At 42.6% G+C, this 9,062-nt stretch overlaps 3 protein-coding genes across 9 annotated transcripts in view; 1 reads left to right on the top strand and 2 right to left on the bottom strand.

Annotated features, from left to right (window-relative positions):
* Window positions 1-1,333: 1,333 nt before the first annotated feature.
* LOC120958228 (zinc finger protein 317-like) lies at window positions 1,334-3,435 on the top strand. The gene is made up of 4 exons (XM_040380869.2): window positions 1,334-1,604; window positions 1,688-2,436; window positions 2,511-3,251; window positions 3,323-3,435. Exons 1-4 carry the CDS (start codon window positions 1,458-1,460, stop codon window positions 3,363-3,365), a joined length of 1,680 nt encoding a protein of 559 aa, XP_040236803.2. The 5' UTR covers window positions 1,334-1,457; the 3' UTR covers window positions 3,366-3,435.
* Window positions 3,424-4,134, bottom strand: LOC120958229 (uncharacterized). The gene is made up of 2 exons (XM_040380870.2): window positions 3,979-4,134; window positions 3,424-3,780 (listed from the first exon to the last, which is right to left on the bottom strand). Exons 1-2 carry the CDS (start codon window positions 4,023-4,025, stop codon window positions 3,660-3,662), a joined length of 168 nt encoding a protein of 55 aa, XP_040236804.1. The 5' UTR covers window positions 4,026-4,134; the 3' UTR covers window positions 3,424-3,659.
* A 1,755-nt stretch (window positions 4,135-5,889) lies between these two features.
* LOC120959165 (probable phospholipid-transporting ATPase IA) overlaps window positions 5,890-9,062 on the bottom strand; it is a 69,918-nt gene continuing 66,745 nt past the window's right edge. For 5 of the 7 annotated variants that reach the window (XM_040382361.2, XM_040382354.2, XM_040382363.2 and 2 more), the window contains one exon: window positions 5,890-8,761. In XM_040382361.2, the coding sequence (XP_040238295.2) occupies window positions 8,509-8,761 (253 nt within the window). In that variant the 3' untranslated portion in view covers window positions 5,890-8,508. The remainder of the gene's footprint in view (window positions 8,762-9,062) is intronic. The other 2 variants (XM_040382356.2, XM_040382355.2) reach the window with 1 other exon arrangement.

The following is a 9,062-nucleotide window of genomic DNA, read 5'->3' as shown; positions in this document are numbered from 1 at the left end:
CTCGTGCAAGATAGCACATCGAATGAAAAATCGATCTTGTTCATCGAAAGAATTTGTTAATGGTGGAATGTCTATTTACGCCAAATAATTTTATCAATTAATACCCAAGTGCCACAAATCCACTAAACGACCACTAAACGGCTTCTAAACAACTCAAGTTCTCTACCTAAACGGAATATAGAAAGACTTCGTTTAGCAGACGGCTAACGACTCATGCATTCTAAAAATAGCGAAAAAGCTGGTGGCGCTCTCTGTTGGTGGGATACCCCAACCAGTTGAGCCTTCATCGCTTGGAGGAGAACTTTCTCATTTCCTCTATACTGTTGTATGGTTTCGCATTGAAGTTATGCATCGCTAGAACTAGAACGGCGATACGATTGTTTAAATACTAAACTTCAACGGACACCACCAGCACTGAAGCAAGTGAGATTTGAGTAATGGTCGTTGGTGTTGATACCCACGTATCTGACCACACGACCATTCACATAGATTTTTGCTTAGAAAGTTAGAAGGCTATATAGGTCATGATAAGATGAAACTTGTCGAAACACATTGCAAGAAAAGGATAGCAATATAATGATGAGTTGTAATACGCCATCTATTGATCAAACCAATGAAGCTGTGGAGCTTTAATTTTTTTTCTATGGATATTCAATTTTCCAGTCGATTAAGCTTAATCTGTGGCGCTTGGGTAGATACATATAGTTTCAATAAAACCCATATGGAAACGAACACAAATAAACTAGTACCATAATTAAAGTTTTCCATTCTTAATATTTTATTTTTTAAAAAATCTCCAACACTCCAAGATTTATTTGTTGATTCTTATATATATATTTTTTTTTACTTGTAGTATGTTAGACAGAACATTAAAGAACTGGAATATCGCGGTTTCTGCCGGTCTGGTGGTACAGTCGTCAACTCGTACGACTTAATTAAGTCACTGAAAGCGAAGCCCACTAGTGGGTACAGGCAGGCCTTCGCCGACAAATGTTATAGTGCCAAAGAAAAAGAAACTTTCCGTTAAGCTGGTGTTTATCTTTCCTTAACGTTCCACATTACTGTTTTCTTGAATCAAGCAAACAAAGCAGCCATTGTTCCTGTTTTTCCCAAAATATAGTGAATATAGTGTATGATTTGTATTATCATTTACATTTCCTTCCAATGTGTATTTAAATTATCCTTTCTTCATTTGCAACCCAAAAACAAGCCCTTTATCGTTGAAATTCCTCCAATTAAAAAAAACAAGCATTAATAAACATTCGTTAAGTTTTTTTTTTGCATTTCCGAACCTATGCCAACTGAACGTCAACTATTTTGCTCAACGGGTGTGCTGATGTCAACGGCAGCAAACGTAAACAAACACCTTGCATCACTGCACAATTGATGCAATCTAGTTGAATTAAAATAAAGCTTCAAATGATGCTTTAGCTGGTGGTCGATTACTATTCATAAAAATGGAAGAATCTCCTCCCTCCGGAGCACCGGAAAGCTTGCAATGTCGGCTCTGCCTGCATACGGCCGATTTACTGATTTCAATATTCGGTAAACGGGGCCGTGAGGCGGAGATGTGCCAAAAGCTTCGCGAACACTTAAAACTCACGGTAAAAGCTGCAAATCCCCCCGCGCTCGCAGAAACCGCCGCGTTTGACCGTTCATTTTAAAATTTTACCAATTTTGTTTGCAGGTTACAGAGGATGAAACGCTGCCCAAACACATCTGCCTCAAGTGCTGGGACACGGTGGAGTACATCGATTCGTTCGTCCGCCGGGTGGAACGGAATCAATCCGTTCTGGTGTACGGTGAACGGGGAGAAATAACCTTTATCGTAAGCGTAGCAGAACCGCCGGTCGAAATCGATGAAACCTATGACTTCCGGAAGGACTCGGCAGATCCACCGTCGTACGATGAGGCACAGAAAACGAAGCAGGCCACAGCCATGTACGACGAGGGGGAGGGAGAGGAACTGATCGAAATCATTGAAGCGCCCTGCGAAGATACGGTCTCGGAAGAGGAAAATCTGGTCTATGACCTGCTCCCGGTCGATGATGATTCCGACGAGCGAACAACGGCCGAGAGGGATGAGCTGCGAGAGGAAAAAGACCCAATCGGCGACGGTGCGACGACCATCGTCAGCACCACGGACGAAGAAGCTGGCATTCTCGTCCGGGTGAACGATTACGACTTCCCACCGATGATCAAGGACGGCAGGATGATTGTGCATGGCGAGGAGCTGGAGAAATGTCTTGCCGCGTACTACGGACTGGCGTGTGAGCTCTGCCACCAGCGGAACTGGGCCACGATCGGGGAACTGTTCGCCCATCACCGGGCAGCTCACGATCGGGAGGGTTTTGTGAACTGTTGCGGACGTACGATTGAAAAGAAATCGCAGATGGCCATGCACATGGCAAAACATGTGCAACCGGAAGCGTTTGAGTAAGTTTGGCCGATCGTGAGGCGCATTATTAGCCGAACAATTCCCAATTTCAATCTTCCCTTTCTCTCGTTAGATGTCCAATATGCAAGAAGATGATGACCACGCCACGCATACTGAAGGCGCACATGCAGAACCACCTGCCGGAGGAGGAGCGACCGCTCAAGTGCGATCTCTGCCCAAGGCGCTTCAGCTACGTTAGCGCACTGCTCATACACGCCTCGACCCATCGGGAAGAGAACGAGGGCAAGTGTGCGTACCATCTGTGCCACAGCTGCGGGCGGGCGTTCCGCTCCGGGGACAAGCTGGCGGAGCACATTGCCCTGTCGCACAGGACGGACGGCACCAGCAACTGTGTGATGTGCGACACGTGCGGCAAAAAGTTCATCTCGAAAAGCAACCTAAACTACCACCTGACCACGCACCAGCCGAAGGTGCTGCATCAGGTGCAGTGTGAGCATTGCGGAAAGTGGCTAAAGAACAAGCTCTGCCTGCGGAAGCACATGCTGCAGCACTCCCAGGTGCGGCATGCCTGCGACCAGTGCGACTACACCACCATCAACGTGCAGAGCCTGCAGAACCATCGCCGGGTGCAGCACACGGACGAGAAACCGTTCGTTTGTCCTACCTGTGGGAAGTCGTTCAAGGTAAAGAGCAACCTGCGGGAGCATCTGGCACAGCACCGGCAGGGGCAGAAGTATTCGTGCGAGTTCTGCTCGCGAAAGTTCACGTCGAAAAGCAACTACTACTGCCACCGGAAGCGGATGCATCCGAACGAGTTGGAACTGGAAAGGCGAAAAAAGGAGCAGGAGGAAAGGTAAGATCACTTGTGAAAAATGCAGCCCGTTTTGAAATGGTAACGGTTTCTGACTCGTTTCTCCTTTACAGCGCCCATCGCATCAGGCTAAAATTAAAACTGCAGAGACAGTAAGGTCACGGTTCTCAAAAGCTGTGTGTATGGAAGAATAAAAACGGTAACAAGACTTGGATAACCGTTAGAAGCCGATTTTGGTATTGTTTTTTGCTCAGCAGTGAACTCTTATTGAACTGCAAATTTGTTGGCATTGTACTGTGCGAGGGGGCCAGTGGATGGTTTCACCCTCTCCTTGACGTGCAAGCACGCCCTGCAGCCTCATTCCGGATACTCTCCTCTCGATGTGTCCACTGAGCGAGAATTTTGCTATAACCGAATTTAAAGCTAGCCGCGATGCGAGTCTGACCGTGCCTATTCCTTCTTGTCGAATTTGCCGCCGTAGAAGGGGATGTACGACACGATCACCTTCCAGTCGGTCAGGTAGCATCCAACCAGCGCCGCAGCAGCTCCGTAAGCGGCGGCAGAAGAGGCCCTACGGAGGCATTAGGAAAACGGAAAAGTGAAATTAGTGCAACTGCAAGTACAGTGCAACGAAGGGAATAGTCTCTAGGATGTCTTTCGCCCTTCGACGGTATGGAGGAGCACACGAAAACACAAGCTTACATAACGCGCCACCCAAGGATGCACAGATTTGCACAGCCTACCCGAGTTAAGCGGCACCGTTACCTACCACTGAGCGGCCTGTTCGGCTTGTTTACGTCCCATCGGCAGTCTCATCTTGAGGGCTGTAGATTACGCTTTTTGGAGAATTTGCGCAAATTTATCCGAAGGGCGCCTGCTGCAATCGCGGAAGAAATGGTACGACAGAAATCCTTGGCACCAACTTGACAGCCACGGCTGCTGTCAACCAAAAATGTCAAGGTCGAACAACGTGTTTACGGCTCAAGGTGCAGTTCTTTCCGAGTTGAGTTTTCGTTGCGATTCGAACATTATACCAGTTCGATCAACTTCCCAAGCAGCAAATGCGACCGATTCTGAGCTGACCGAAGTGATGCTCGATGATAAATTGGATACAGTGGAGCGCCGTTTATCCGGATACCTCTTATCCGGCTTTTCGTTTATCCGTGCTGTTGAGAAATGACAGTTCAATACAAAAGTGACATTGGGTTATGAGGAGGATATTTGAAAAATCGGTTATAAGAGCACATTTTCATAACAAAAACACTATAATTAATGGCAAATTTTTAAAATTATCTTTCAAAAAACATGAAGTTAATAAAAACTGGATTATTTTTATCAAAAAATAAGAAAAATTTCCAAAAAATAACCAGGAATTGGTGATAAAATATATCATTTGACTCATTATCCGTGTTATTCACTTATCCGGGCTGTGGTACTCTGCTATTCCAGTCCGGTCGTGATCGCGTACATGAATATACAGGACGATCTGCTCGTCATCCCTTGACAGCACCGCTGTCATCCGTGGATCGGTTGGTGTCATCCGATCTGGAACTATCGTTCCATGTAGTGATGTGCAATCTAAATATTATTGCAATACCACACGGGCGAAGCCAAGTCCCGAGAAGCCCGGATAAACGGCGCTCCACTGTATTTCTATTAGATTTCGAATGAGCCTCCCCAAAAAGGGTGCCGTAGAGTCCAGTTCTCGTTATATAGAGTACATTTCTCGTAAAAAGAGCCATGTTTCTACGTGCCCCTCGCCTGAAAGTCGCACACTTTTTCATTCTCATTGCTCATTAGATTTCGAATGAGCCTCCCCAAAAAGGGTGCCGTAGAGTCCAGTTCTCGTTATATAGAGTACATTTCTCGTAAAAAGAGCCATGTTTCTACGTGCCCCTCGCCTGAAAGTCGCACACTTTTTCATTCTCATTGCTAGTAGGGTTGAATTTGATACACTAGAGTCTATCCAAGCGACACCAATGCACCAAGCAAAGGGGTCTTAAGGACTCAAGCTATAAGTATGAAAGGAATTTGACCGTGCAGATACCTGTCCAAAGCGCCAAAAATCCACTAAACGACCACTAAACGGGTTCTAAACGGCGCAAGCTCTCAACTTACAAGGAATTTAAAAAGACTTCGTTTAGCAGACGGTAAACGACTCATGCATTCTAAAATTAACAACAAACAAACTGGTGGCGCCATCTGTTGGTGGAATAGCCATATAGTGGAGCCCCTGTCTTGTTGTTCTTCCCCCTGTATTGTTGTATGGTTTCGCATTGAAGTTATCGCTAGAACTAGAACAGCGATACGATTTGATGAAGCTAGACAAAACATATTGCAAGAAAATGACAGGAATATAATAATGAGTTATAAAGTGCCATCTATTGAGCAAACCAGTGATGCTGCGAAGCATTCATTTTTTTCTATGGCCATTTGATTTTCCAGTTGTTTTAGATTAATCTGTGGCGCTTGGGGTGTATCAGACCACACGACCATTACTATTTATTTTTGCTCTTCGGAATGTTCAAATGCATCAAGGCAATGATCGCATAAAGGTAGGTGAAATACATCGCAAGAAACGGATAGCAATCTAACAATGGGAAAAAACAGCAGCGACAGTACATTTTATTTAGAAAATAATATTCGGATTGTTATAACGAAAGAACACAAACTCCATAAATAAAATTAAGTATAATTCGTGATTGTTTTTCCTTTATTTCTGCAAACACTCGTTACTCGGCCACAAAGTTAGAGAATAGGTTCGACACTTCAGCCGACACATCAAAGATGCAGCGTCACCCTTTCTTTGGTCTCTTTGGTAGTTAAGTTTTGTAGTGGTAGCTGAGGGCCAGTTCTCTTTGCCACAGTTACAAGCTCCGGAAATATTTACTTTAGTTGTTATCTAGTTAGGTTTGAAGTTACTAGAAGCTTGTGCCGATCAATCGGCCACTCACTAGTTTTATCGCGACACTATTGTTGTTTGTTTGAGAGCTATCGTCTTTTGTAGTGGTTGAAAAGAAATTGTAATCAATTCTATGATCCTATGGATAAGTTGAGAGAGGTGCACATTGCTGTAGATAGGGAGTGGTTTGGTTGCTTACTTCTCTGCCTGCTACTGATTTTTGTTCATCACTTCACGCCATTTGCCACACTAGAACACTGCACTAGATTAAATTCAATATCATATATAAACTGTAATTTGTTTTGTAACGGTTTTTGTTAACTTTTACTTGCAGATTTAAAAAATATGACAATACCATGTTAGCGTTTTGGTTGTTAGTGGTTGGAATCATTTAAACGCTTTTTTCGTTAATTCCATCATCCATTATTTTGTTAGCCAAAACCCATTTTGTTGTTTCCATTAATCGATTTGCTAGCCAAAAATGTACTACTACCGCGGACTATCTTGCCTTTGGGCACGTCTGGATCGATTTGTCTTTCAGTTAGTTTTAGAGTTTTCAAGATAAAAATAGAGCAAGAGAAAGAGAGAGATAGAGGGAAATGTTATACATAAATAAAGTACAGTAATACTATCGTTTGCTTATATGCTAGCGGTTTTGTTCTTCCATTTCCTTACTCTTATTCGTCGCCATTTGCGCTCTTATTCGTCGCGCTCACAACACGTGAAAAAAAGACACTGAAGTTTGGTTACAAAGTTATTACATTCAAATCCTTGCAAAAATTTTCCACATCTTTACCATTATTCATGTTTTTTTTTTTCAAAAAGCGTCATTTCAAGAGTATGTCTGTTGTTTAATATTGTGCTCGAATCAATTTAAACTTGCAATTGAAATAAACAAAAAAAAACTAGCAACAGATTTGTGAAATAGTTCAAACATTCAAATTAAATCAAGCTATCTGATATGTTCTTATGTTGAAAAGGTGGGTTTTATGATAATAACTTTCTGTTAAAATGGTTGTTAAAAAAATCCAAATGCTATTGTTGTTGGTTATAGGGAAATGTGTAATAGAAAAATAGTAGCCCTTTTTGCAAAATTTCATACCAGCGCTCCTTATTTCATTCGATGTTATACCTTGGGTTAGGTTCAAGCTGTTGTTACACTTGTGTGGCACTTAAAACAAGCACTAAGTATACGGTCATTAGAGCACATGTTCTCATGACATGACAAAGTAAGCGACGCCATTTCAAGACAACTGACAGCTTCGATCGCATCGCGAACGGTCGATGCAATTGTCAAAATTTCATGAAGTACTAATTCACTGGTACTTAGTAAATGTTGTTCGTTTCAAAGGGATTGAGGTGAACGAAACAGCTGATAGCTTTCAGATGTATGTGCGTTTTATTATAAACATGTTTTTTTTTGTTTCAGCTCTATCTTGACGAATTGGTTGCTCAATGCTAATGTTATTTTTTCATTATTTTAACATCGATAGTTAAGATGAGCTAATCAAACAATATGTGACTGGGATAGAATAAAAGTCAATCAAAAATAAGTCTGAAGAAATAAGAACGAAAAAAATGCAAACTTTGTAAAACAATACAAACAGAAGAAACAACAACAATTAAAAATATAGGGAAAAAGAATTTAGTACATCACAAAGCAAATGTAGTAAAAGGGGTAAAAAGTGTGATAATTTATAGTTGATAATCCGTTACCTTTCTCTACCGCAACGGGACAGCACACCAGGGCTTTCCGTTTCCAGGCGCGGCTTAAGTCTGCTAAAGTCTAACCATTTATAAGTATATACTAGATGTACCCTGTGTCTTAAAGCTAACGAATAGTGGCCATTCGTTTATGTTTTAATTCTTTTCGTTATCTGCCATTAGCACTATGCGGATGTGTGTGGATGTGTGTGCTCACAAATATGGTTGCTGTCGTACTTTAACATTACAAACACACACACACACATATATAACACAATCATTATACACACAAACACTCACATACATATTGTACACCATCCATCTATATTATGTCAATTGTTGCGTGTCGTTGCGACAGTGAAAAATATAACTTTTGTTTTTGTTTTTGCTTTCTAATAAGAGGGCTGAACCATGTCTCTATTACTTATTCCCTTTTTTGTGTTTTGTTGGCTGTTATAGTTTGCATAACATCGTGTTTGTAAATAGTGTGTTGCCTGATTTTTTGTTTTCTTCATTTTTTGTTTGTTTGAATATTTTATATCCCTCCTTTGAACGTCGTTCCCCATTTTCCTGCCCGTGAGACGGGAAGTGCGGAAATGGGAAACAGTAATTTGGCCAAAAATGGGGAAAATAAACGGAATACACACTCACTCACACTATCCTTTATACTATACACATCACCTCGAATACCGGTTACACCGATACAGCGACGAACGATGAGCGCTGCTGGCCCGGCCGGCGGCACCGGAACCGATGGTACGCGGTGGGTTGCGGCAGCGACCGGAAGTAGCGCCTTCTCAGCAGACGGTAAAGTAGCTGTCGTAGCAGTACGCGCATCCGCGACACGCTCAGTTGCCGTCCGGCTTTGGCAGGTTCGTGTCGTACGCCCGGATGACGTCCGTTTGCGTCACCGAACCACCTTCCTCCTGGGAGAAGGCGTACCCGTCTGCGGTAGATTAGTAGATAGAGGTAGATTAGTTTCACGGAGCGTTTCCCACGAGAGGGCGCAATGGTACGTTAAAGCTCAATGTTAGTGAGAAGCATCGTGAGTGAGTGTGTGTGAGTGGTCATCGTCAGGTGAGTAGTGTGTTTGGTTTGGTGTATTTTAACACTTTCTGTGTTTTTGTGTGCGCTTCTACACTTTCAGTTAGTGTCGTTAGTGTTTTGTTTAATGTCTATAGTTTTACATTTTTATACTTTGTACTATGTTTTGAACATATTTTAACATTTATTGTCGATGTTTTTGA

The sequence above is a fragment of the Anopheles coluzzii genome, chromosome 3, assembly GCF_943734685.1.
Source record: "Anopheles coluzzii chromosome 3, AcolN3, whole genome shotgun sequence".
NCBI classification, from domain to species: Eukaryota; Metazoa; Arthropoda; class Insecta; order Diptera; family Culicidae; genus Anopheles; species Anopheles coluzzii.
This window is presented reverse-complemented; position numbering and strand designations above follow the sequence as displayed.

Excerpts from the sequence above, each read along its gene's own strand:
- LOC120958228 (XM_040380869.2), top strand. The coding sequence starts at position 1,458 with ATGGAAGAATCTCCTCCCTCCGGAGCACCGGAAAGCTTGCAATGTCGG. Across the intron at positions 1,605-1,687 it reads GCGAACACTTAAAACTCACG|GTTACAGAGGATGAAACGCT; the intron begins GTAAAAGCTGCA and ends TTTTGTTTGCAG. Across the intron at positions 3,252-3,322 it reads AAAAAGGAGCAGGAGGAAAG|CGCCCATCGCATCAGGCTAA; the intron begins GTAAGATCACTT and ends TCTCCTTTACAG.
- LOC120958229 (XM_040380870.2), bottom strand. The coding sequence starts at position 4,025 with ATGAGACTGCCGATGGGACGTAAACAAGCCGAACAGGCCGCTCAGTG. Across the intron at positions 3,781-3,978 it reads GCCGAACAGGCCGCTCAGTG|GGCCTCTTCTGCCGCCGCTT; the intron begins GTAGGTAACGGT and ends ATGCCTCCGTAG.